Here is a 27928-nt window from a genome sequence, read left to right as displayed (position 1 = left end):
ACATTTGTTTAAACTTGATTCATGATTACTTTTAAAGTCGCTGTTTTCTGTGTGGCGCTGACGACCCCCCGCCCCCCCATTTAAACACTTGTAAAATGATAAACAGAAGTGTTAGAGAGCTGCATTATATACTTTAAAGACTAACTGTTCCATGTGTTTATAACTCTGAAGAGCTTCTAGCTTATTAAGTGTGTTGACTCAAGACACCGTCCCGTAGTTTCTGCTCTCGGCTCTTTGCTGTCGTCCTGCATTTGAACGCCGATGTCATTTTTTCAGAATGTTTTTCACCTCCTTTTGGATTTTACGCCGCAATACTGGTAGAATATACTAACTAACTACCGTGTACTGCCCATTTAAAAGACCATCACAGTGAAGTAACAGACAGGAAACACAGGGAAAGAGAGAAGGAAAAGTGGGCAAAAACAGTTGTCCCTGGAACTGGAGACGTTTAATGATTACAAGTGCAGCTTTAATTACAGTGAATAACGTCCTTGCGTTAATAAAATGCAAAAAAAAAAAAAAAAAAAAAACCCAAACAAACAATCAAATCAGATACAAATGCACATCAAAAAGAGAAAGTTGATCGCATGACTCAACTCAAGTCACGTAGCGTATACTCCACAATCTAGTACAATCCAGTACAACAGCTGCCACACATTCTTCCTTTGACTTCGATTGGACGTTTTGTTTTTTTTCTTGAACAGCCAGTCCTCACCAGAAAAAACAACCACATGGGACGACAGTGAAAGCATACTATCACTCATTCGTGTTTCCTCGCATGCAGTCACATCTTGTGGCTGCAGTCATTTTGATGGCAGCAAAAAACAGAGGAAGTGAGGCAGAGCAAAAGTCCGCAGAGGGAGGATGCTGGGGATGAAGGTGGCATCAAACCTGCAGGACTGTCGGCCCAGAGACTAAAGTGAAGTCCCATAATATTCAATCATATTTTTGCAGGGATAAAGTGTAAACATTTGTTACACATGCATCTTTTCACTCTCTCCCTTCGCCAACGTTTCCCGTCTTTAAGGTTGTCTGCCCCTTCCCTGATGTGTTTTCACCTCTGTCCAATTATGCCAACCTTTTTTCATTTTGTATTTTGTGTTTCATGTATTTTGGTTTTCAGCTTTGCTTTTTGTCAGTTCCTTGTCTGCCTGCGTCCAGTGATTGGGTCGTTTGCCTGCTCAGATCACAAAACATAAAAGGCATGTCAGCTTTATGATTAAATCTTTTTAATTCGTTTCAACACGTTTTTCTGCTAGAAGGATCTGGCAACTTTCGACCCCACTTTAGGCAGCCCTGACCCATTGTTGGTCTGTTTATGACTGAGGTCACAGTAAGTGGGTGGTGTAAACTGCAAATTACAACCTCAAATAACAAATAATGACTTGGAACATTATTATCTTTGCAAAGACAATTTATGGCTGAACTGTTGTATCAGATTGCATTAGGTTTTACAGGTAAGTGGCCAACAAGACACATGCCCTTTTCATGATGGCAGAGAAAACTGTCAGTTCCTCGAGGGGAGTTTTCGGACATCACGATTAATGAAGCGTGTGTTCTCTCCCACGTGTAGAGCACAGCATCAAGATCAGTATCCCTTTGTGGTCCAGCATTTGTTCTCCCCAGTCTCAGGATGAAGTCCAAGCGAGGTCACAGGGACGAAAATGAGATATGAAGGGATGACGATGGATGGAGGGACATCGACACTGAAGTGTTACCTGTCCTCCAAAGTGGTTTGTTTTACTTTTGTTACTGTGTAGACGGATTTGTGTTCACTGTATGTGTTTGTTTTGTATCCCTGTTCATTTGATTATTCATGTTGGCCTTTTCCAGCCTCTGAATCTCTCTCTGCATCGTTTGTATTCATCACTCTCTGTGAGTCTTCCTCAGGTGTCTCTCTGGACTCTTCCATCTACAGGTGTCCAGGGTGTCTTTTTAAGTGGACTGTTCCATGTTGGCCGCAGAGAGGGGAGTGCGAGTGAAAGTGAGTGTGGCCACGCTGTGGGCTATTGCCATCGCTGTGCCGGAACATTTATTCATGGAATTCCTCTCCCCTTCTCCCCCACTCGTGTGTCCTGCCTCCCCCTCCTCCTCCCTCCCTCCCCTCCTCCTCGTCCTCCAGACTCTCTTGAAGCTGTCCGTCACAAAGCAGTAAACCACTGGATCCAAGCAGCTGTTCAGGCTGCTCAGGGTGACTGTGATGTGATAGGCGAGCACATGCCCCGCCCCTTGCCCTAGCCCCTCCCCTCCGACTTTGACCCGGAGGTAAACCAGCAACTGCCGGACGTGGAACGGCGTGAAGCAGATAGTGAAGACCACCAGGACGGTGGCCAGCAGTCTGATGGCACGCGCCCTCCTCGCCCGGCTCTGCTGCGGCATCAGGCCCTGGCTGGAGGACAGAAAACAGGCGACGCGCAGGGTGAAGCCCACCACGGCCAGCAGGGGGAGCAGGAACTCCAGGATGGTGAGGTAGAAGAGGGCAGGGAGGAGCACACAGGAGGAGCCGAACCCCAACGCTGTGGTCTGTGGAGAGCAAGAGAGAGACCCCAGCGTGACAGACTGTTTCAAATTACACAAATGACTGTAAAACAGCACGCTTGTTTTTTGGGGGGTTTTTCGCACCAAAGCAAGCTCAACAGTGACCCTGACATGCTGGCCTCTACTGGATCGGCTGGTCTATTTCACGCTGTGGCTTTAGACTGGGCTTACAATGTAGGAGCTCTTCAAAAGCCTGAATAGATCAACTGTTCAATATCTCACAAATTACATTTGGTTTAACAGACATATTTTCTTTCTCCTATACATTAATCCACCTGTGACCTCATTCGATTTATTTCGGGACCTGCCCGGGCCAATTAAAAGCTTCACATTTGCTCTTCTAAACACACGGTGACCCATTTAGTGGGGAATGTTTGGGGCCTCCCAGTCTGCACCACCTTCCCGTCACTGTAAGCTCTGCCAAGTGTTTTACATCATAAATAAGTCCTCAGGGTTTGCACTCTTGAAGTTAGAATGTTGGAAGATCAGGGTCTGTCAGTCGCACTGACTTCTGGAAGCCTTTCCCTGGAAGAATCCTCATCTGGAGTGATGCGATGTGCATTTCAAGATTAACAAACACCTTTTCGTTTTGATCGAAGTGGCTAAATGTGAAGTTGGCCTTGGCGGTGATGTTGAATTAATGTTCAAGGTTCATTCCCGGGCACGGGATTGTACAACTACATGCAAGTTGTACTCTGTTTATGTAAACTTTGACTCAGGTTTTACATTTGTTCTTTTCTAGATCAATGTATGTGTTCAAGTGATTGTGTCTTCACCTGGAACGAGTAGGTGACCACAACTGCCATGAACCAAACCGTGGCGCTGACACCCTTGGCTGTCCCCGTGGTCCTGCATCGATGGAGCGTACTGGACGCGTGGACGACAGCGAGGTACCGATCTATGCAGATACTGAGAGGGGAGGCAGAGTAAGGGGGCTAGCACGAAACTTTTTTTTCGCCGCGCATGCTGGGACTTATTTGAAGTGGCGAATGAGGTGATGAAGCACCCACCTGGTCAGAAACAGTATGCTGCAGTACATGTTGACAAAGTAGCTGAAGGTGTGGACGTAGGAGCAGGCCACACACTTCCCTCCGCTGTGGTACAGGGCGATACGAGCCGGCAGCGACAGCGCCACCAGCAGGTCGGCTACCGCCAGGTTTATGGTGTAAACCACCGAGGCTGAAGAGTGGGTGGAGGCCCCGCAGAAGACGTAGAGAGCCAGACTGTTGAGGACCACACCGACCACCAGCATCAGACAGTTACACACCTGCAGCAGGAAGGGACAGAGGGTCAGGGCTCTTAATGTGGATATAATATATGCCATCTGTAACAGTGATGATAAGGATTAAATCAAGATGATCTGTCTTACCATGAGAGAGACCCACACAGCGTAGAAGTCCTGGTACAGCTGCACATCCAGGTGGGCCAACCTGTGCAGGTATCTTCCCCCCCAGCCCTGGTCCCAGTTGCTGCAGTTAGTCGGGTCGGGGGTCAAGAGGGGCAGGAGGGGCAGGAGGGGCCCGATGGTGGAGGTGGAGGTGTTGGTGGTGAGAAGGAGCTCCATTGGTTGAAAAGGATGAACGACTGACAGGATGATGTCCGGGTGACAAGAGAAGTGAATCAATGATAAGATTGCCGACACTTATGCCACAATATTAATATCTGTTCGCTAAAATATCACACACTCTACAAAAATTTAAATGCAACTCTATTGTTTTTTTTGCCCCATTTTTCACAGGTTTAAGTAAAAGATTTAAGACTGCTCGTGAATTCAGCTCTATGCTATGGTATCATGTAACACTATCAAGCTGTAGTGCTAGCTAGGAGGTGGCTGAATGCTAACTTATGTCGCCAACCAAATATGTTGTTTAACCTTCGAAATGTGGCCGGACGGGGGAGTTTTCACCGTCATTCATCGTTACAGTTGCTGATCAGTCAGGAAGCGGTAAAAAGATGACGATTTGTTAGATTCACAACATTTATAAGACACCTACAGCAACATTTGTTTTTATATGACAAACTGGAACACAGCAATATGACATTTGATCTGAACACCCGGAGTGTGACAACAGAAGAAAATGGCTGCCGTCTGAATCTGGTCCGTAAAGGGACGCGGCTGTAAAAATAGTAATATATCATCTGCATAAAATCACACTTAGCCTTGTGTTTACAGCGTTGAAGTCTGATTTCAATATTATCTTGTCTCTGTTGGTGGTTATTCAAGTCATTACAGCAATCCAATTACACTTTGCAACGTGATCATTCTCCTGACTCCTTTGTTTGTCGATTTTGAAGCCTAAAGCATATCAGGCCTGTTTCCAACCTTGTACTGTTGCTGTCCACTTTTCACCTCACAGTTAACTTTCCAAGCAGGAGTTTAAACGCACGGCAGGAACTCTCGTGATGTCTGAAGGAGACAGATAACTCAACCTTATACCCTGGAGTCGGCCGCAGATGCCATATTATAAATAGACTTACACGGCTCAACTCTAAAGTGATGCAATGTGCGTAAGAGTCCTCTGCATTTTCATATTTGGTGAGTAGATACACACAGGGATTGAAAAGTGATCAACATCAGCAGAAGTTAATCCAGAGAGAGAGACTTCAGAAATCCTCGTTTTATAAACAGCGTCCTGTCTGACTGTGGAGACGACTGGCTGAATCCATCTTCGTATGCTCTCTATGAAGAGATGTGACACTTTTTTAAAAGTTAAGTGCGCGACCTCGTGCGTTACTTTAAACACAGTGCACAATATTTAGTGAACCGTGTCAGCGGGCGCTGGTATTTAACACACTCCCTGATATACGTTCGTGTTGAGCAAGTCACATAAATTTGACGAATGTAACACATCCTGTTTAAAGGAGAGGAGGGGGGATTTGAAATCCTCGACGTGCAGATGCTGTTCACTCTCAAGAGGTTTTAATGTGATGGAGGCCTATCTATACAATAGGCTAAAAATAGAGTAGGGATCTGAAAGGTGCTCTGGTTGGACTTAGAGGAGGTGAGGGGAGGGAAATGGTGGGAAAGTAAGATAATGTTAAAATAGGTTCTGCGAGTTGTAAAGTTTTTATACTTCTAAGTTTACTTATTAGTTTCAGTTTCTTTTCACTAACAAAAATACTTGCGAAAAAAAGGTTTAACAATAATAATGAATTTTATTTGTTATGCACTTTATATTGAGCAAACAATCTCAAAGTGCTACATCATTGAAGGTGCAAAGAATAGGGCCACTTGTCAAAGTCATACTCCCAAAAAATAGGCGACAGGCAGCATAACAACAAAGTAACTCTTAAGTCCTGCCAGCTGTAGCTACCGTTGCCATGAACACCAGGGGAGTTGATGTGCGAAGTAACTATGGGCAAAATGGTTAGCATGCTTACTTCAATAGGTATCTCTGCAACACAATACAAGTCTTTGACATAACTTCTAAACTGAACACTCCATGTGATCACTTTTTCATTTTTTTTTTCTCCATGTCAAAAAGCCAGGTCATTACAAAAAGGAGCAACATTAATTGTGATGTTCCAGCACCACCTCAGAGATATCAGATCGTGGAACGAAAGTTGTGTTTTCCACCAAATTTAATTGGATCACTGTTTATTGAGTCATGACTATCTAGTGATTATTTTCCCAACTGCTTTAAGCATCATAGTTAATTCCTGACCTCAGAGATAGTTGTTTGATTGTTTTGTCCAAGGATTATGTTGGAGAAGAAAGAATTTTGATGCTTTTACAGTCGAGTGTCATCTTGACTTTCTGTTTAAACAATAACTGCAAAAGACCTCCAGCGAAAGTGTGTTCAGCTGAGGGCGCCCTACGTAAAGTCTATGTAAGACAGAAATGGACACCTCACTAAACACAGATTACAAAGTGTTTGTATTTTTAACTTGAATCGTTTAGACTTCACCTTAGAAGCCCGAAAAGCGGCTAAATCTTCATGGCAAAAATGATAAAACATGGCTGAGCATTTGAATAATTTTAATGAAATCTAACCCTTTTTTTATTTTTCTTCCCCTTTTAAGATGGACTGGGCGACTTCTTTCGTCACCTAGAACAAGGCAGACACACCAAGTGCATTTCTCTAAATCACAGCTATACAGCTTATTGTTAAGAGTCTCATGACAGACCCAACTACTTTTGGCCAAAAACCGTCTATACTTTCCCTCATAGATATACCAGACATGGATGAGCCCCTATCTGTTAACACGTCCTGCTGAGGAAGGTCTTTCCACTCTTCATCATCATACAGACAGTTGGATAAAACATGTCAGAGAGGCTGGATTCAAAAGACAGAAAAAAATACCCACATGCTGCTACCTCAGTCCTGATTCTACTTTCTTTAGTTTATTGGTACCCTACACCTGCAAAGGATAACGGAGCCTCCCGTTGATTGTCTGCGGCCCGTCAGACTGGATCGCATAAAAAGAAATCTCTGGCTTCCTTTAACTTAAACTTTGAGTCCATCAATCCAAACAGTTTCAGACGGACCAGTAAAATCCACTTTATGTAAATTTTATCAACAAGCAACAAAACACTGAACGCTAAACAGATTGATAAGATGTTTCATACCTTGCGGGGACAAAGTCAAGGTGCGAAAAGCCTTCGCCAAGTAGATCCACCTCCAACTCCCTAAAGGTTCGATGTTTATATCCTTAAAGTTACTTCTTCTTCTTCTTCTTTCTTCCCTTCTATTATTCTCTCAGAAGTAGAAAGGAGTTGGGATGTGAACCTCTCTGGGCGGGACTGGAGTTGACAATCAGGCAGCAGGACCTCCTACTCATCTCTTCATCATGTCGCCCCCTCTGTCGCACTGAATGAACACAAATCAGAACAGAAACACAGTAAAAAGAGTCATTCTCCCGGCTCCTTTGAGTTTCATCTTCTCTGGCTTTCTTCCTCTTATTTTGCCAACCTTGATTTTCTCTCAATCTTCATCATCACTCCCTCCTCTCCCTCTGTATTACTGCTTTATCCCCGTCTCTTTCTCCTTCTCTTTTCAGAGGGATGGAAGACAGTAGAAGGGATAAAAAGAATGGCACGTAAAACACATTTTGGACCCATAAGTTAAAAGCTTGGTTTATGTGGGTGTTGAGGCGGGCAACGGTTTGCAACAGATAGGCAGTCGAACCAGGCAACAAAAGGGGAGTCAGGAAAAAAATAGAAACATAGCTACACTGAAGGGACTTGGTAATAACAGGATCTAAAACAGCACTTGAGTAAGTGGCAAAATAGAGTGGAAACATTAAGAGCTGGCTGATGCTGTGACACAGACTGTCATGTCTTAGAGAGACAAAAGGAAGGAGACACTGTAACAAGACTATTTCGTTCAAGTAGGTTTTCAATAAAGTTTATTTAAAGCTGTCTCCGGGGTGGTCCCACACTGAAAGGGTCACTGAAAGTGCTCTGTTTGCATCCGTGTAAATATCTGACTCAATTAGAGAAGAGAAAGGGGGAAAATAATAGAGAGAAAGAGACTAACAAATATAAACTGTTTCTGCAGATGTTTTCACAAAGCTGCCAGCCTGAATGAGTTTCATCAAAATTAACACACACACACTTCTAGAAACAGAAAAAGAGGGAGAAAGACGAAGAGATCTTCTACATTTGTTCTAACAGAGATTTGGAGGGAAGCAGCACCTCATAAACCACGGTGACATAAACAACCAGAGCGATGGCCACCACTCCAGTGTGTGTGTGTGTGTGTGTTTCAGTGTGTGTCAAAATGTCAAACAAACTGCTGTAGCACAGACCTCGCCTGACTACTAGCAGATGAATTCATCGTGGTTTCTAATGAAAGTAATAAGGGACTTTTGATTTATGTTGCATCGCTGGTGATGTCATTTCGCAGAGTGCCTGGTTAATGTTCGACTAAATCTTTCTTGGCTTGTTCAAATATTTGAAACCTTTGTCAGATCTATCCTGGTCAGGCTTGTTTAAAGTGCTGGAGACAGAGAGGAAGGATGTCCCACTTGACACTTTAGTGTGGATTTAGTGGGGGGAAAGGAGTTCTGATATATAGTAGGAAGCTATATTCAATATTTTCGTTAGAGGACTTCATGAGTAAAACTGGTGCTTAGTTTAAATCCTATATTACTTCTAGGATATTTTGGAAGTTGGATCAACTCTATTATCTTGGCTTGTTATTATAATACATAACATGAATGTAACAGTGGTTAATTTATAATAATCACAGGGATTAATTTAGTCATAACGACCAAGGCCTAAATTAGATGATTTGTTTTGTTTTGTTTTGAAAACATTCCATTAGGACCCGCCCAAATCTGCCTCTTATTGGCTTGATTGGATGCTCTTGTTGGGATTAGAAGAGCAGCCAATCAGAGGCTTAGTAGGGGCGGGTCGGTGAAATACGAGCTGCGTCACCGTTTGACAACAGCCGTGGAAACCCTTAAAATATTCCGTTCCTTAGCAACACCAAATAATTAAGAGGTGACCACTGGTTACGCATTTTTTGTTTTTACGCCCCCCTAAGAGCACCGACGTGTGGAAATATCACAATTTACAACGACACGTAATTTACATAATTTTAATTTAAACGTTTTAACTTCTGGTAGCGGAACGTCTTATTTTGTACCACACGGAACCGGTAGCTCAGGGGGACGGAAACCACATCTGTAAACAAACGCAACGCTCGTTAGCAACAGATTTAGTCAGTAAACACATGTGTAAATCGGTCGTGGACTAGCATAACTCGGAGAAGATGTTTAAAAACACGTTCCAAAGCGGATTCCTGTCCATTTTGTACAGCATCGGCAGCAAACCGCTTCAGATATGGGATAAAAAGGTAAGCAGCGATTCAGAGTGGACGCTTTCAAGCTTATCAAGCTGCCTTAGCTGGTCGTGCTAAAGCTAACTAGGTATATTTCGATTAACTGCGCAGCCTTGATATAAATAATTTCCTGTATGCGTACACAGGTGAGGAATGGTCACATCAAGAGAGTCATAGACAATGACATCCACTCGCAGGTGTTGGAGGTCGAGGGGGCAAACGTCAGGTGAGTTTGTGTCTGTTTGACTGATTCTTCAGCTCTGGGGAATTCGTTAAAGCGAGGTCTCCTGCGCCATCCCGCTCTGTTGTCGCTGTCATAATAACGAGTCGTGCCATTAAAGCGCGGCTGGGAGTGACATCCCGGAAATACACATGAGGGTTGCATGTAGTCACCCTTATCTGTCTCTCTTGTCTTTGCAGTACCACCTACATAACATGTCCTGCAGACCCCAAGAAGACACTGGGCATCAAGCTTCCCTTCCTTGTTATGATTATCAAGAATCTGAAGAAGTATTTCACCTTTGAGGTCCAGGTGGGGTATTTGCACTCTCACAGCCTCCGACCCGGTTCCATGTTTTGGTGGTATAAACCAAGTGAAGTTGACATATAGTCTCCCATCTTTAAACTTTGTAGGTGTTGGATGATAAAAATGTTCGCCGGCGGTTTCGGGCGAGTAACTACCAAAGCACGACGCGAGTGAAGCCGTTCATCTGCACCATGCCGATGAGGCTGGATGACGGCTGGAACCAGATTCAGTTCAACCTGTCGGACTTCACCAGGAGGGCCTATGGAACCAATTACCTCGAGACGCTGCGTGTACAGGTTAGTGCACAGGGACAGATCAGGAATCAGCAACTATTACTGTATTCTCTGAAGTCTAACCTGTAGTTTATCCTCTCAGATCCACGCCAACTGTCGAATAAGGAGAGTGTACTTCTCAGACAGACTGTACTCTGAGGATGAGCTCCCGGCAGAGTTTAAACTCTACCTGCCTGTCCAAAACCAGAAAGCCAAGGTGACACACACATCCATGCGCACACCTCACTGTATTTACTTATAGCACCACATATAACTTTTCTGTTTTTTGTGTTTGTCTCTTGCAGCAGTAGATATTCTCATCCAGCTCTCTCCCCCCCCCCCCTGGACCTGATGTGGAGTTTAGCTGTAAGATTTTCTGCGTGTAGACGTATGATGAACTTTGTAATATTATATTGTAATTTTGGAGCTAAGAGTTTTGAGTGCCGTCTTGTGTTGCTCTCTGCACAATAAAAGTTTTTTATGGACCCATTCATCCCCAATTTCAATGCATGCTGTATTTTAAAGACGACAGTATCATTGCAAGCCAAAGAACCAGGAAATTCACAATAAGCCGCTGATACCTTACTACTAGAACAAAGGCCCAGTGCTGGTGTTTGTAAGCACAAAGAAAAACAGACGAGTCCATTCATCAAATATAAATAATCTTTATCAAACAACACAAATAATCCCAAGTGAAAGGCTATGAAAATGATTTGCATTCCCAAAACATATAATCTATGATTCACTTTGGATTTCTGTATACAGTGTGAACAGATCAGCAATACATTAATTTCACTAAATGTTGCATCAAACAATCATCCGCGAACAAAATGTACTTAAAGCTGCGTCTTCAACTCGTTTTCCAAATGCAGTAAGTGCAAGGGGTTTCAGGAGAACAAGATAACATGACAAACGAACTGGGGAAGAATTTTGATATCCCCGTTTTAAGCATAAACACTGTGACTTTGTATTTTCCTTCTCGCAATATCAGAAAGACAAAACAAAAGCCAGGTATAATTAAAAGTAAACAACTGAACTGTGTGAACACAATGGCACACTGGAGAGTCATGCAAATGAAAACAAGAAAAAAAATGAACTGCACCATTTAAGTACGAGTTGAAATTACCATTCAATGTCTCTGCCAGCATATTCTGTCACAGACTGACTTGAGTCATGTTAATCTTTTAGTGGTCAAGTCTTTCCACTGCATCAATGTGCATTTTGGCATTGAGATACAGGAGATGCAAATGTGGTACTCAAGGCATTGTTGCTACATCTGCTGCTTCAGCAATCATCCTCAGATGTTCACTCTTTAAAAACCAAACACTGAACAAATGTCACACGCTCACTACTGCAACATAGGTTATAAACTGGGTCACATGTGTTGACAAAAGTCAGGTCAGATTAGTGGATATATAAAGCTGCCATTTGTGCGCTGAAATACCAATAACAGGATAAGATTTACATAAGGCCCTCATTAACAACATCAACTGATTTAAAAATTAATACTGGAAAAACGGTCATACTGCTGTAGGGTGACATTTGGACAAGAATTTGAAGTAAGGGCAGCAAGTGTTTTTTCAAATGCTAGAAGACATCATAGATATAAATGCACTGTGAATCTTGGATTAAAGAGAAGCACATTTCTTTGCTTCAGTAGTATTGGCCTGTGTCTTTTCCATGTAAAACTGTTGGTATAAAATGTTTGTGTTGAGAGTAAGCATTTTTTTCCCCAGCAGGCACGTATGAATTTCAATAAGGATCTTCAGTCTTTTTGAGAACTGGTGTTATGATTCAACAACAGCGTTATGCCTCAAATGTGGTCAGGCATAGGGAAAGAAAAGAGGACATATTAAAAGAAAAAAACCTGAAAAGGCTCCAATTTAATTTAACATTTAAATTGGAGCCTTAACATTTTCAGTCAACTGTCATATTTGTAAAGCATATTAAAGCATAAAAAGTGAAACACAAGGACATCTTTCTATAATAACTGATATGGCAAAATCCATATTGGTGATACTGTAATGGCTTTCAAATCAAGACTCCTAAGAATTTAGGAATTTAGATACTGAAAAAAACTGAGAGATGAGATGAGATGAGATACTGAAAAAAATGTGGCGTGAAACTGCTGTTTGAAACTCATTATGACCACCACAGCTGCTGTCTCTTTGGAACAACCCCTCACTTAACAAACTGTCAACAAGCAAATAACAAAATATACAAATTATTTTACCAAAACATATTTTCCTTACATGATTGCTATAACTTAAAGAATACATTCATAGAAATCTATTGCTTTAGTTGAGAGCATGCATCTCTTTAAAGTGCAAAAGACATTCATTGGTTCAAATCAGTGAATCAACTACTGCAGTAAATCATTGATTGTAAATAAAATACAACGCAAAATTATAATAATTTCTACATGGCAAAACATAACTGCGGACAGATGCAGCTATACAACGTATAAAATAAAACCTGATAAGTCAAATGCAACACAAAAAACACAATAAAGCCAAGGCAGACAACACATCTGTAGCATGTACTGATACACATAGAGCTTGCATTGATGTTCTTAGTAGTTGAGAAATAGAAAAGAAGAGGTTGCTTGGAGGTCCATGACTGTACAAGTAAGGTACTTATCAGTCTTCAGTTTCCTGCCTTTGGCCACATTTGTTTAACAAATCTTGTTATTATAAATATCTGTAATACTCAACAACCTCATTGCTTCTAAAAGAGTGTTTTATACAGAATACTTAATACAATTTGAACACCTCGAGACAGCCTACATTGGAAATTGGAATTTTGAAGCCCTAGCTTGGAGAAACAAACTGTTAATCTGGCTTCATAATAACACTGTTGCCTTTGGAAACAAGTAAAAAGTTTTTCAACCACAGAAACATAGAAACAGCATGTTCATATTGGCTCTACAGAAGCAGGATCCCGTCCTGGCTTCTGCTCGCTCGGCAGTGGTTCACATTTGTTTCCAAAACTCAAGCAGTGCCTGGTTAAAAATACTGTTTCCACTTTAAAAGCACTTCAATATATAGTTAATCAACATTTTGTTGAAGGTCAGGCGGAAAAGTGTTATTAAATGCACTGAACCTTTGTTTGAACTCACGAATCATCACCCACTGATATTGGCCGCTTGAGGAAACCTTATCACCGCACATTTACTTTAGATAAAATCATTCATCTAGCTTATCCAACAGTGATGGATCAGTTTCAATTAAAAGAGATCAACGTGCTATTTCACTCTAAGTTTAGGATCCAATGCAAGTTTGAGATATTAAGACAGGGTGATGGCTGTAGATACAGACGTTTGCCTAAAGTTGCCTTTGTCCTAATAAAGTGGAATACCCCTTTAAACCAGGCACTCCTGTTGTTAGAGCAAGTTCCTGATATCCTCTTGGTCATTTCTATTTAGTGCAAAAATCAAGAAGTCAAAAATAATTCTCCTGTTGGCTTCATATTGGCAGAGCTTCTTCATACTTGTCTGCATTTACTCGTTGAATTGTCCTGCAGGCTGGTATATGTGTGTGTGTGTGTGTGTGTGTGTGTGTGTGTGTGCACATGTTAATGTGAGTGACTGCGGAAGCTTTTTTGCAGTACTATGTAGTGCCCCCATAATGAATGACGTAGTAGTCATGAACATACATCAACACAGCGACAGGCTGGCCAATGATGAGGGAGATCCACACAGCGGCGTTGCCATAGTTTCCATTTAGGAAACGACTCACAAACCAGGCCAGCGGAACCTGGAGAGATGACAGTTCAGAGGTCAAAGTGTGCTTGGGTGTTTTTAGGATGAGGGAGAGAGATGCAACATTCAAATGTGTCTTACCTGAGCCATCATTCCCATAAAGGCCCACAGTCGGAACATCTTCAGAGGAACACTCACCAGGTACTGAAGGAAAAAGTGTTTATCAAAATCTATTGGAATAAATATATATAAGAAGGTAAAAGCTTCACACACATAACTTTTTATTTCTAGCTTAAAGAATGTATGTTTTGGCTCATCTTGACATACTCAGATGTTGCCATCATGTTTTAATGAAACAAATATCCACAACTGGCTGTTTCTTGTCCAGACATTAATAAAAAGTAAAAAGCAATACATATGTTTTGAGGTTAAGTTAGCTGATATAGAGACTTTCATAGTGCTTCGTGGAAGAGTCCATGCTGTTGGTTCACCTCGTGGAAGAAAGCCGACACCAGGAAGACAGCGGTTTGAGCACAAAACTTGTTGATCCCCTTCCTCAACATTGGCTTATAAAAGTGTCTGTAACACACAGAGACACATGATTAAGGGAAGGGAAGGCAATTCTGGAGAAAGACAGTTGATATGGTCATTAAATATCCACTCTTTCTGTCGGTATTCGGCCCGAAATCTAACCCAAAGTGTCTGTATTTGACAACTTGGCAGTGAGACTTAACAATAATGAATTATTTCTTTTTTAAATCATTGCACTTCAAATTCTAGGAAATACAAGCTACAGTGAATGTGAAGCCAAAACATCAAACAAGGAGTCAAAGTTTAAAAAATACTGAAAAAAAAAAGATATTTTAGAAAGGTTGGTAGTCACCTCAGACACCACTTGTGAACTGGGATATTCCAGTTGGCCCAGAAATATGTGACAGTCTCAGAGTTCCTGAAATAAACCAAATGACACAGTTTGAGAATTTGAATACTAGGTCATTGGACCTTCTGAATGATGCATATATGTGTACTTTAGTAAATGCTTTTATTGTGTGTGCTGTTTTACAAAAACAAATTACTGGTATGTATGTGTGTAGTTGTTCGTTTATGCACACTTTAATTTGGAAACACTGAGCTACTGGTGTTTGTAAGATGTGGTTGTGAGACACATGTAACTGTGTGACTGAATGCTGCTTCCACTCACCACCAGTCTTTGTAGAACTCTCTGTCTCCGAACTGCAGCAGCTCTGCCACAAAGTTCATAGAAGAGTGGAAAAACCAATAGAAGAATATTAACCATATCAGATGGTTAGGGACCTGGGAGAGGAAGAGGAAGAGGAGAGGAGAGGAGAGGAGAGGAGAGGAGAGGAGAGGAGAGGAGAGGAGAGGAGAGGAGAGGAGAGGAGAGGAGGAGTCTGGGTTGGTAGGGTTACACTATGGTTGCCATGCAAACTCTTTCAATACACATGCGAGACAGTCGTCACAACTGTTTCAATATGTAAAGTCAAATGGTAGAGGAGGTCTATAGTGTTATGCGAGGGAAAGGGTTGGTAAAATTCCAAGAAAGCGGAAGGTAAGTTTTCTTTGGAAATCTTGCACAATTTCAATGTAAATAAAAAAATGGTTCCTTTTATTAGTGACTTTATTTTGTAACCTTGGTTTTTACCCTTCATTATCTATAAATTCCTGTGGAAACACAGTATGTCACTCTACTCACAGCTAACTTTAGGAGGCGCTCCATCATCCTAGAAAAGTCCATTTCCTGTGAGAGACATGAACAATGAGATTTCTTCATCATCAATGTCTGATCTTAACAAAAAACCAATAATGGTATATGAGCAGAGGTTGTTGGTAAGGCTGTGAGGAACAGACACATTACATGCAAGGTAATAAATGAAGTGTATGTGTTTGTGTGTGTATATGCACCTGAAACGGTTTCATTGAGTTCTGTATGGTGGGAACCATCCACTGGAAGACACAAACGAAGACTGTTAGTTTGCAAATAGGAAACAATTTTCATGATCTGATCCTCTCTCCTGAACCTTGTGTGTGCAGAGTAAGTCCTGAACACTCGTCTGTGTGATTCAAATCATGTAAATGTTCAACATACCTGTTGTATCAATCCCACCAACAGCTGTGTGAAGAAAAGCTATGAGAAAGAGCAAAAAGTGTTAACACGCATGTCTGTTTTTTTGGTTCATTACCACCCATCTCAGTTTAAATTACCAAGAACATAGACACTGGTTGTGCGTGTATGTGTGCGTGTGTGTGTGTTTGTTCCCTCTCACCATTTCAAAAAGTCTTCTCATCAGGAACCTTTTGCGTATTCGAGATGACCGCGGGAAGTTGAGCTGGTAGCAGAGAGTTGGGGCAAAGACAAAGTAGTACATGTCTACAGACACAAGGAAACAATACATTCATTTATTATTAAAACGCTTCATTTAGAAACTCTGGAATGTATCTCCGTGTGGGCACCATGGTTACCTCTGTGGGTGAGGTTGCCTGGGTAGGTGACATGAGCATGAACAGCTGAACCGTTGGATTGTGCCACAGACGGGCCTGAAAAACACATAGAAAAAAAAGGGAGATGTTAATTAATCCGTACTTTCAGTCTCAAAAGTTCATTTCACTCACTGCCATATCCATGTTTTCCTACAACAGTCAAACAAATGTGTATTAGAGTGAGGAGATAAAGTAATCAAGTTGTATTTGAGACTAAAAATAGATTGAAACCATACACCACTGTGATCTGTCAGTGTGTGTTAGCCAAAAGCTTCATGCCACACTTTCTTGTCACCACTAGATGGTAGTAATAGCAAAATAATACATACAAAAATATGATATTTGTGTGTATATATCTAGTTTACAGGCCTGAATTTAGCCAAATTAAGCTCATTGTCTGAACTGGACACTAGGGTTAAGTGCCCTGCGCTACATGTGTGTGCCTACTAGTTTAATAATATCTCCTCAACACTTTGTGTGTGCTGATATACTTACATGAGTATGATCGTGTTAGTCTCTTGGCTTTTGCCTGTCTTATTTCTCGACACCACCTGTTGGTGTCTTGGTAGGAGTACAGCTTGAGAAACAAGACTGTGTAGACTCCTAGGGAGAGCACACCACCCACTGACAAGCACACGTACACACGCACACACACACGCACAAAGGACCATTGACTATGTGCAAAATATGTCAGATAATTGAAGCACTGTGTACAGATAGGAACAATGTTAAAAACTGTTTATTGGCTCAATCGTTTTCCAAATTAATTCACATTCAAAATGCCATATTTATGTCTCCTAACTTTACCGCATAGACATGTATAAATTAAGTATGTACCTGGGGTCATGGAGGGCACAGAGAGCACAGTGGCTGAAGGAAATATCAACAGGGAAGTCAGGTTGAACATGTGAAGGATCAGTCCAGTCATTTCGGAAATGGTACCCTTGAAAAGATGAGAGAAAAACAGAAGAGTTTAGCCATTAACCCTCATACAACTAATAAAGATATGCCTTCATTATTACTTCTTCTTTGCCTTTTTCATAGTGTTTTAGATTATGTTATCTTATCTGGACCAGGAGTGGGAGGTTTCTTATCAGAGTAAAGAGCAGGCACAAAAAGGGGAGGATTTACTGAGTACACTCCAGGATGTTAGCGCAAACATCCTTGATAGGAGATCCCTGGTTGATAAATATATAAAGCCCACACTCTCTTTACAGTTATAGATTTTAAAATGCAGCAATACGTTCAATCCCTAATCACAGTCATATTATCACCTGAAGGTTGATCAGATCCAGACAAATGTGAGGTCAACGGTCCATAGGACTTTTTAAGCAAAGATGACAAATGTATGCAAATCATAGTAAGTACTCACCACAGCCAGACGCCTCTCAGTGTACAAGGCTGCTAAGATGAACACATTAGACACTGAAACAGAGAACAGACAAACAACAGATTCTTAAACTACAGCATATAGTAGGTTGATTCTATTACTCACAGCAAACACAGACAAAGAGATGGAAGAAACTGGTAACTGGTGTTGAACGCTGAGTTTGTGGTCAATTTTAGGCACAAATTAGCACTTTATTCAGATTGATTGTTCTAATGTCAGTCTGTCAAGTCGGTCAAGAAGAGGAGGACAACTATGTTTTTTCATCTTTCAGCTTAATATTGACTTGTTTCACTGCAAGTTTTATTTTCCATAAAAGAGACAATGTCAAATCATCTCTGAGTGAATAAAGAGTAAATTATCAGTAACAGCTGTGCTGGAATATTAAATGCAAAAACTCAAAATGCATCTATGCTACACTTGAAAACCCTGCTCATTAAACCTATAGGACATGCTGTCTCACATCAGCCATTTGCAACATAGCACTTTGTGTTACCATGAGAGGAACTAATGTTTCCAGATTTACAACTGGAAATACCAGTACAACACTTCAAGATTATTGCTCAAGTTAAACTTTGTCAAGTTCAACTTGAACATCAATCTTGAGGTAGGGTCACAGAAGGACAAGTGGTTGTAATTCCTTTAACGACTGTTTAAAATGCTACATACCAATGATGAGGCAGGCTGCTGGCCAGCTATAGGGGTCCTTCAAGAAGAGAGACACTACTTGAATAGGGTCAACCAGAATACCATACCTAGATGAGAGAAAAGAGAAGTGATAATATTGATACAACAAGGCATAATTCAAAAATGGCTTTAGTATATCATTTAGGATTGGTGTTGTCAGGTAAAGGTTCGGTGATGTTAAGGAAATGGCAAGGGTGGTGGTGGGATTCACTCTCTTCATACCTACTGTGTGATTTAAAGCAATGGGATAATTAAAAAAAAAACTAGAAAAAAAACGTGAGTACTACTTTGAGATTAAGTGTGTTTACTGTTTGTCTATCTAATCTGAATGCACATTTTTTTTTAATTTCTGTGACTATGGGTCTCTCTATTAAAACAAAACAAAAGACATTTGCAGAGTTTTGTGGGGGGAGGAGAGAGTCAGGCGCAGAACCAGACCTTTTCAGATTCTGCACTAATCCAGAGACGTTTACTGACGGGAGAACTGACCTAAATTTAAGCTGTTGCTTACTAGTTTACGGCTAATGTACAGTAAAGTAATCTGGCAGTTTGGGGTGAATAAACACTTTTGGAGTAACCAAATTTAAATGCACCAATACTTTGAGCAAACTTGTGGATTTTATCTGGGTTTGAGAATCACTGGAAAGATTTGGGATAATGCAAGAACACACCAATAAAACATATATCAAAGGACTAGTTGTTTTTAGACATTTTAAAGCAGAATTCTTACATATATAGCAACAAACTAATATAATTCAATAAAATATGCAGTGGTGGTGAGGTGGAACACAGCCAGTTGTATAACTTGGCTTGTGTATATAAAGTATGTTACATAAACGTAAGTTTGTGTGTGTAGGTACATTCTCACTTTATAATGTTCTCCAAGAAGAGGCGTGCATTACTCAGCACCTGAGAGAGAAGACGAAACAGGAAACAGGAGATAATGAGCATAGTTCACGGTATCAACAAGAGTGAATCCAGCCTTTGTTTACCAGCTCAACATATTTTTATCCCTCTGCTGTAAATCTGGCTTATCATTTCGCTGTGTATGATTAGTCTGCAGGATTCAGTGTGTTTGTTTGTACGTGTTGAGCGAGTGATTATTCAAAACAGGAACAGGAACAGGCTGGTTTCTTTTGCAAACAGTAACTTTAGAGGATTAAAATGGTCACTGACCAGTATACACACCTGCCCTGTGTGAAAGCTGCTGATATCTACATGATCTGTTTGAATGATTGCATGGCACAGATCAGTATCATACCAACGTTTAAGGAATGTGTTACTGTCACACCCTGCTGCTGCTCTCTCTGTTAAAAAGTGTCAAGCATAATAGGCTTATCATTATATCATGTATTAAAGTTCAAGGTCCGAGCCCAGCTTTATCTCAGCCGACAGTTATCCGAGCTTCGACCAGATGAAACTAACCAGGCACTTCAACAGAGCCAACACTGCATATGTAAAGCATGTTTACACTTTTAGGTCATTTTTAACTGGTGTTCGGTACACAGGTTTAAAGGGACAGGGAAGATGATGAGAACAGTGAGGGGATGACACACGATAAGGTCATACTCTAGTGATTATGTGGCAGCACTCTGGTCTGCCAAGAGGCCGCAGCAATGTGGTTCTGATTCAACTATGCCTTTTGTCCAAACTCACCGACCTCTGCCTTAGTAACCTTCAGCATGGACCGGAGGGGACCATCACCGGAGGGGACCATCACCTACTACGACAGTGGCCTGTACGGAGCGTTCACAGAGATCATTGCAAGATCTAAATTTTGTAATATTAAATCTTACTTAGCACACTGAAAGGTCAAAGCTAGATATAGAGCAACACCTATAAGTTGGCAGGAATTTAGAGTCTTGCTCAAAGACACCTCAGCCGGAGGCTTACTACCTTTTTCTGTCCAGCAGCACACTATCAAATGCAACAAGGATGTTTTTCTTCAATCTGTTATCTGTCTAAGTCAGTCACATCCACTGCATTGCTCAACCTCTGTGCTGTTATTTCTTGTTATGTCATATACATGATTTAAACTGTCCCAAGAAATAGGAATACATGCAGCCATATCATTTTTATTTAAAGCTGGCTACTTAAGGTCATTTTTTTGCATGTAGACATTTGTTATTCTGTTATGTGCGACAACATTATAAACTTGGCGGTAACTTTGACCTGGGTGCGTCAGTGAATTCAGGTTAAATCTCAATGTTGACAGATAGGACTATTTATGGTGTGAGTTGACCTCATTTTATTATCTAATCCTTTTCATAATCATTTACAATTTCCTCAGTAATAAAACACAAATGATAAGAAGACATAATTGAATTTTTCCTTTCATTCTGAACTACACACATTTCTATTTACCAAATATAGTATTGGTATTCGATTGTCTATATCAACAATATCCATCTCAGGAAATATCAATTTCATGGAATCAAGCAATTATTATCATAAATATTTACAATGACCCTAAGGAATGGAAGGGTTTTTCTTGGTTAAACACTTTTACTGTTACCAATTAATTGCTTTTAGTATGTTTTTTAAGTACTGAACTAGTCTAATTAAACTGTATCTCAGTGTCCTTTGCTGTGGACAGGAGAGATATATCAGATTTAGTGAGCATTCATTCTAAAATTAGAAAGAGTTGCTGGGTTGGCTGAACATCATCCTGGCATACAAAACTGACCTGAGAGAACTGGTGCCAAAAAACATTTGAGCTCATTATTCTCCCCCCCAAAAAAAACAATGTAGACAGAACAAAACAAACAGGCCATTCATTTTCTGTCTTGGTAAATTCAGAAACAAATTGAGTGTGATAACATATTTGCAGCTGGCTCTGCTTTGCCTTGTCCTTATCAGCCTGTGGTCATTTAAGTGATTCACATGGTCTGTTTGGCTTCACATCAGAGGGAACAATGATGTGAACCAGCTGAAGCATCAATTTTTCAGGCCTCACCCTGGGATGATTTTTGCGCAAGCGAAATATCGTCAATGTCTGACTACATCTTTGTATTATCCAGGTCTACTGAACAAGGTAGTCTCATTAGTACGAGCTTTAAAACATTAAACTGACATGTTTATGCCTACGGACCAATTATAGCTTGAAACACAGAGATGTTTACTGGGAACGATGAGATGATGGTACACTTACTTTAAAAGCACTTAAGGAGAATTGTAAGAAGCAGTTCTGAAGGCAACTAGTGGATTTAACATTTATTTCCAACTATCAATATTTGGAGATATTCTGTGCATGAATTGAATGAGTCATAATAATAAACACTTGTCTTCAACATTCACAGTGTAAAAATTAAGGTAAGACTGACAACACATCAAATCTCTGCTCTCTGGAAACGTGTGCCCCTGCAGCTGACATTTTGAGGAATTTAGCCGTTGGTCCTGGTTATCGAGGACAAATTACACAAATAAGACTGTAAATGTGCACACAGACACACACTCAAGACTCTGTGGTTCCACTTCACACTCTTACAGCCTAATCCTGAAGGCTTCCTAAAAACGGTCTGAGCCAAGCAGTGTCAACTGTCCCGGGTGACCACAAAGTAGAGGACGTGGTCGTTACGGCAATGCAAACTTTTAAAGACGGGTTTAATCCTGTCACAGAACTGCAAAATTAGGCGTGATTTGGAAAAGCCAACGAAAATATGCACACACACACACACACACACACACACACACAAACCTATACCGACACTAATGTGCACAGGCACAGGGACAAATAATAATCCTTGTACGTGCAACCATATGTGCAAAACCGTGCATGTGTGTGCACAAAGACAGAAACATGCACACATGTGTAGAGCTCCATTTATAGTCTGTCCATTTCAATTTCATTAGGATTAGGGCTAACTGGATATTTGTATCCTCCATGCCTATCAAAACACTAACAGTGACTGGATGTTCAGAGGCACTGCAGGGCGCCTCTGGAGACACACACAGACACAGACACCGACACACACACACACAATTTCCAGCCATTGGCACGAGAGTTCACTTGTCCTGATGTGAACTCAGACCAGGAGGAGGTATCTAAGTGCGACATGTCTCTGAACTTGAACAGAGACCGTTTCTGCCACTTAAGGAATAAAAACAGATGAAAACTTAGAGAGCTTAAGAGATAAAAGGTCCGAAGTATAAAGAGATAGAACTCAATTATTAATCACATAAGTTATACTTTTACAATTCATAATTTCTTGTATCCCATAATAACAACAACATTTATCTCTATCTTTATCTATTAATTATGACAATTATCTTATAATCATCTTCTAAATATCACATATACATACACAAACATATACATATATCTATCTATCTAATAATTTCACCTTTTTATCTTATAATTATGATTTACCATGAGATTATTTTTTCATCAAGTTTAGTTGTCATCTTTTTTTTCTTCTTTAACAAGCAGGGTTTTACACGCCAGGCTTCATTAAGAATCTAAAAATCTAACACAAAAACTGATATATTCTGCACAAACTGATAATTTACCTTTTTAAGGATTTTTAAGCATTTAGGAAAATGTAACCTTAACCCTCATGTTCGTATTGGGCTGGGTTTCAAGAGTTTGAGAAGCCACAGACAAAACTCACTCAACATGGTAACCATGATGCATACTGAAACTTACCTATTTTCCACTGCATCTTCAACAGTGTCTAAAACAGAAGCTGCACACGTTGTGTACTGTAAGTGCGTTTGCTGTAGCTTAGTCTTTCAGCTGTTTTAAGGGTCTCCTGCTAGTTTATTTTTCTGTCATATGGAGGGTTTCGCTCATGTTTTTGCAAGACGCCTCTTGTGCTGCTGCTTTCAAGTGAACCTTCTTAGATCGTACTAGCGAGCTTAAGATTTGTAAGCACAAACTGTCATGCATACACAGGTTTTTTTCAGTATTATTAATAGAAATATCCCTGCTAGAAGATTAATCTTTTAGTCTCATGTTTTATTTTAGAATTTCAGAATGACTTCATTGGCCAAGCCACTGACTGAAAAGATACTGCTAAGAAAACATCCATCCGGCATGTAAATGATGTTCTAATCCATTAAGACCTGTGACTATTAAAACAAGGATTTAAAAATAAAACGATATAACACTCAAATCACTAAAGACGCTTAAAGTGCAACACTTTTTCCATTTGTATTTGGTCACAGATGCTTCTTGCTTTGAACCCTATAATCATCTCACTCCTATGACTTGGGGATGACAGAAGAGTCCTCCTTGGTGTTTGCTTAATGTATGATTGTCTGTCACTTCAATCAGGATATACACTGAAGATATAACATAACACCCTGAATACAGGTACAGCTGACGATTTCCGATGACATGAGAGTGAAAGTTTAACCTATAAAGCACACTTAACTCTACTGAGATCAAACTTCACCAGTCAACCCTTCTTACATCAAATGAAAAACTAAAGTAAATGTTAAACTGGGCAACAAGCACTTAGCTGTGCATGGATGTGGTGGACCTACTTGTGTGAAGAGAGATAACACAGGAAGCAACTTATCAGACTTTACACACAGAAAGTCATTTTTAAAACTGCCAAAAAATGTGGTACATTAGTTAGTTAGTTATTGTAATAGTTTTATATAATGATTTAAATGCCCTGAAAGACCAAAGCGCAGTAACTACAACTTTGGTCAAAGTTGAGTTGAGGCTGAAATTAAACATTTAATGTCGATTTATCTTCTGACAAAATGCCTATTTTCAATCTATCAGGGACTAGATGAAACCATAATTGTAACAATATATTTATATATAATTCAACTTTGAAGCCAATTTTTCTCAGTTTCATTGTTCACAGTGTTTGTGTGTGAGCTTCAAAGCCAAAAAGAGTGTTATGCAATTTGTTAAAAAATAATTACTCAAATTTCTGACAGCTTTTAGAACAACAGATGTGCCGACGTGCAAGAGTCCCACAGACAGTAATCTGAATCAATGTCAAGAGAGGAAAGAGAAAATTATAAACTGCATTTTGACTTACTGTTATGTTCTCATTCTGTGTTTATTAGTCATTCTTTTTTGTTCCACAAACATTTAAATTAAAAGAGGGTGAATATTCATGTATGTAGAGTGTCACAGTGTACGTAATTTTACTCACCAGCATGACAACACACCAATTGAGGATTCCTCTGTAGTTGCTGTAGCCACTGGCTGAGCTCAAGAGAGATTCCTGGAGGACGTGACAGCTGTGGGGAAGCAAACAGTGAACAGCTAATTGATTTTTAGGGTACATCAAGATCTTCACATCCTGCCTGATTATCACCATGACCTGAGGGATGAAACAATTAGTCACCTCTGTTAAAGCGAAACTCTCGCCAAAAAGCAACCGAGGCTTTATTTGGGATTGAATATGAGTCAAACCTTCGTGTAAAAGCATAATTACGACGAAAGAGGCACTTTAAAGATTTACCGTAGTTTCGGTTTTGGGCACGTTCATTTTGAACGGGAGAGCTAAGGGCATCATAAGCTAGCATCAAAATCGCTATTTTTAGAACACGAGCATTGAGAACATTGTTTGTGTACACAGAGTTTATGAAAAAGAAGGTTTTTGAACTACGATCAGGTCGCACTCGGGGATCAACACTTTTTGTCTGCCATGACGGTAACGCGCAGGAGATGCAGCGGCTAACGTGAGTAGTTCAAAAACCTTCTTTTTCATAAACTCTGTGTACACAAACAATGTTCTCAATGCTCGTGTTCATGAGTAGAGACCCTGGTGATGCTACGAGCAAAGTTTCATCTTGTGTCGAGCCTTCTTAGTGTTCTAAAAAAAGCGATTTTGATGCTAGCTTATGATGCCCCTAGTTCAAAATGAATCTGCATCTTGAAATTAAGCATGACTGAAGGTGTATGTCAGAAGAGACCAAGAGGGATGATGTTGCATTTTGAAAACAGTGTTTGTATTTGGTTTGTAGGAGGCTGCATGACTCAAACTGACAACTCATAGTGACTCATGGTTGGTCCACTAATTATTCCGAACAGGAACGTGTTTCCTCAAACTACACATTTCACTACTTTCAAAGTGTGGAGGACTCATAATGCATAACACATTTGTGAAATATTTAAGCATTTTTATTGATTTTCGATGCTTTTTTAATCTGTGTATTGCTTGATGCATTTATTTTTTCGCAAACTTTCTTAACACGACATAAAAAAAACAACTTGAGGACCAAATTGTTTTGTAGAGCTCAGGCCTTTTAAATAAATTAATCACATCCAGTAGTCCATGGCAATGAAAGGGTTGCGAAAATGTAGGTTAAAGATATTGACCCCATTGTCCACAGAGCATTGTGCAAACTGAGGCTGTTCATCAGGCCAAGTTTTTTTTTTTTTTTACATGGCTCTATGTGACAAAGAGTCAAAGGAGCAGAGATGAAGGAGAATGGAGAGGAGAACAAGGAGCGGTAAGAAAAGAGGGATGGTGAAATAGAAGATAATTAAGAGAAGAGAGGCAACGAAGGAAAGAGTCAGGTAAAGCAGATAGAGGAGAGTAGAGGAGAAAGTACAAAGAGAGAATGGATGAGGTGAAGAGACGGGGGTGGTTTATATGAATGAAGTAAGGAGGACAGGGAGCACTTAAAGACAGAGAAAAGTGCCCCAACATGTTCATGTCAACACCAGGGCAGCAGAAGAACGTGCAGACAGAGACGTAGTGAGCAAGCACAGTATTGCAAAAGCACATGCCACAGTTGCTGTAATACAGGAAAGTGACAGCACACACACATAGTTGGAACGCCTCCAATAAAAGTGTTACAATCACTTTATTTAAGCATACTAGTGTTGCAGAGTCCCTCAGGAAACCAACTTTTAACCATTTTAAGTCCAAGGGATGTGCAAAACTGCAGCCAGAAATGCATGTTTTCAAAGGTAAAGACATATCCGGAGAAAAGGGCATGTTACCAAAATATGAATGGTTGTGTTAAGGTTTTTAGGGTTTGTGTTGTAGCGGTAGCCCTTGAGTGTCAATCCTAGTACAAAGTTAATTTTGATAGTAGGCCTAAGTCAGTCAATTTACACAAGCAAGTTGAATGTCGCCGCTTGATTGCTATTTCACATTAGAGAGACTCAATTTAAGTGTTTACAAGTTAACCCCAGTGATAAAAGCGGAGGAAAATAAAGGAAAAGATTTTGAATACAAATTACTCAATGACACTAGCGCTGGGCAATATAGCATACGATATCGTTGTTGTGACATGAAATTATACGTCGTCTTAGATGTTACATATTGTCGTCTTTACCTGGTTTTAAAGGATGCACTACTGTTAAACGGGCACTAAGTCGTTTTTCTGGAAGAAATTCAAACTTAGATTTTTAATATTTACAATGTTAATGTGGTGGTAATAATAATAACTCAGAAATGTGTATTTTTTCCATAAATGAATAATCAAGCCGATATCAGGGTTTAAAACTGAGAGGTGGCAGGGTCTGCCACATATAAACAAAGCAAAACGTTACGAAATTGAGTTGTCCTTTAAGTTTATTCCACCATGAAAACAAAGCGATTGTTTATTTAGTTTGATCTGGCAGTGGATGAAGATCTTTCTCTTATGATTAAAAGTCCCCCAAAGTTTAACATGGGGTACTTTTGTAAACTTACAAGACTGTCCAATTTATTTTTATACTTGCCTTTACCTACTTAGTCATTATATCCACATTATACTGATCTTTACTTATGAATTCAGCTAATATGTTGCCAAAGCACCAATATTCATCCCTGTAATATTGACGCAATCCAAAATATCGCGATATTTGATTTGATTTCATCACCCACAGCATTTAAATGCTGCTTGAGGAGTTTAAAAAAGATGTAGGTAAATATTTTTGACTTGCGATATAGCTTAGCAATATCAAGATACTTTTTCGAGGCCATATCGCATATACCATTTTGTAAATTAAGGGATCATCTGTAATGTTATTATGAAATGTAGCCTAGCTTGTTCGTGACATTTCAGTTGCAGTTAGCTACTTTGCGTACGTCACGTCGGAGCGTGGCATCAACGGTTCCCTACCTGAGTCTGTCGTTGATATCTTCCACCGCACTCCTCTGTTTCCTCGGAGTGTTTGCGAGCTGCTGCTCACCTGACACCCTCATCTGTTTGTCCACCTTCCCGTTATTACTCGCATGCCTGTCCACCTCGTCTTTTTTCGCTTTAGCCGGACACAGTGGTGGTTTCTCCCCGGCTTCGTGTGACTTGCTCCCGCTGGCTTGTTTTACGCCGATAGCTCCGTTGCCACCCCCGGAGATGGTCGTCCTCCTCCGGCGGGTTACGGGGCCTCTCATCTCGGCTCTGTCGCTCATCTCAACGGCTTCAGTCACGCAGTTTTTTTTTTTTTTTTTTTTTTTTTTTTTTTACCTGCCTGACATTTCTGCACACCCGTTTCTCCCTGTTTCCACCCGCAGCTTTTACATGAAGAGCTGAATGAATAGTCGCGGGCTGCCCACGTCCCAAGTCGTGTCAGTGTTGGAAGTGATAAGGCGTTTCATCACTACTACTGCTCAAGGTGCAATTGTC

General features: G+C 40.4%; 3 protein-coding genes across 3 annotated transcripts; 1 reads left to right on the top strand and 2 right to left on the bottom strand.

The window, feature by feature from the left end:
* Positions 1-563: 563 nt before the first annotated feature.
* LOC115579140 (G-protein coupled receptor 20) lies at positions 564-8009 on the bottom strand. Its single transcript, XM_030412654.1, has 6 exons — positions 7452-8009; positions 7109-7349; positions 3908-4122; positions 3549-3805; positions 3315-3447; positions 564-2523 (listed from the first exon to the last, which is right to left on the bottom strand). Exons 3-6 carry the CDS (start codon positions 4100-4102, stop codon positions 1936-1938), a joined length of 1173 nt encoding a protein of 390 aa, XP_030268514.1. The 5' UTR covers positions 4103-4122; positions 7109-7349; positions 7452-8009; the 3' UTR covers positions 564-1935.
* A 959-nt stretch (positions 8010-8968) lies between these two features.
* cfap20 (cilia and flagella associated protein 20) lies at positions 8969-10624 on the top strand. Its single transcript, XM_030411859.1, has 6 exons — positions 8969-9341; positions 9473-9552; positions 9747-9858; positions 9960-10148; positions 10228-10341; positions 10430-10624. The coding sequence occupies exons 1-6, from the start codon at positions 9258-9260 to the stop codon at positions 10433-10435; spliced, it is 585 nt and encodes a 194-aa protein (XP_030267719.1). The 5' UTR covers positions 8969-9257; the 3' UTR covers positions 10436-10624.
* A 149-nt stretch (positions 10625-10773) lies between these two features.
* On the bottom strand, positions 10774-27921 carry dgat1a (diacylglycerol O-acyltransferase 1a). The gene is made up of 17 exons (XM_030411855.1): positions 27425-27921; positions 24514-24601; positions 19266-19306; positions 18380-18465; positions 17696-17748; positions 17161-17266; positions 16819-16947; positions 16306-16380; positions 16110-16213; positions 15932-15970; positions 15748-15789; positions 15539-15583; positions 15026-15138; positions 14708-14773; positions 14316-14403; positions 13966-14028; positions 10774-13879 (listed from the first exon to the last, which is right to left on the bottom strand). The coding sequence occupies exons 1-17, from the start codon at positions 27712-27714 to the stop codon at positions 13733-13735; spliced, it is 1575 nt and encodes a 524-aa protein (XP_030267715.1). The 5' UTR covers positions 27715-27921; the 3' UTR covers positions 10774-13732.
* Positions 27922-27928: the final 7 nt, after the last annotated feature.

The sequence above is a fragment of the Sparus aurata genome, chromosome 3 (genome assembly GCF_900880675.1).
Source record: "Sparus aurata chromosome 3, fSpaAur1.1, whole genome shotgun sequence".
NCBI classification, from domain to species: domain Eukaryota; kingdom Metazoa; phylum Chordata; class Actinopteri; order Spariformes; family Sparidae; genus Sparus; species Sparus aurata.
This window is presented reverse-complemented; position numbering and strand designations above follow the sequence as displayed.

Coding starts and splice junctions, on each gene's coding strand:
- dgat1a (XM_030411855.1), bottom strand. CDS start 27,714: ATGAGCGACAGAGCCGAGATGAGAGGCCCCGTAACCCGCCGGAGGAGG. Junction 17,267..17,695: donor CTGAGAGGCGTCTGGCTGTG/GTGAGTACTTAC, acceptor CATCTTTTCAAG/GGTACCATTTCCGAAATGAC. Junction 16,214..16,305: donor AGGCAACCTCACCCACAGAG/GTAACCATGGTG, acceptor TTGTGTCTGTAG/ACATGTACTACTTTGTCTTT.
- cfap20 (XM_030411859.1), top strand. CDS start 9,258: ATGTTTAAAAACACGTTCCAAAGCGGATTCCTGTCCATTTTGTACAGC. Junction 9,342..9,472: donor TTCAGATATGGGATAAAAAG/GTAAGCAGCGAT, acceptor ATGCGTACACAG/GTGAGGAATGGTCACATCAA. Junction 10,149..10,227: donor TCGAGACGCTGCGTGTACAG/GTTAGTGCACAG, acceptor TTATCCTCTCAG/ATCCACGCCAACTGTCGAAT.
- LOC115579140 (XM_030412654.1), bottom strand. CDS start 4,102: ATGGAGCTCCTTCTCACCACCAACACCTCCACCTCCACCATCGGGCCC. Junction 3,448..3,548: donor AGCATACTGTTTCTGACCAG/GTGGGTGCTTCA, acceptor CTCCCCTCTCAG/TATCTGCATAGATCGGTACC. Junction 2,524..3,314: donor TGGTCACCTACTCGTTCCAG/GTGAAGACACAA, acceptor TGCTCTCCACAG/ACCACAGCGTTGGGGTTCGG.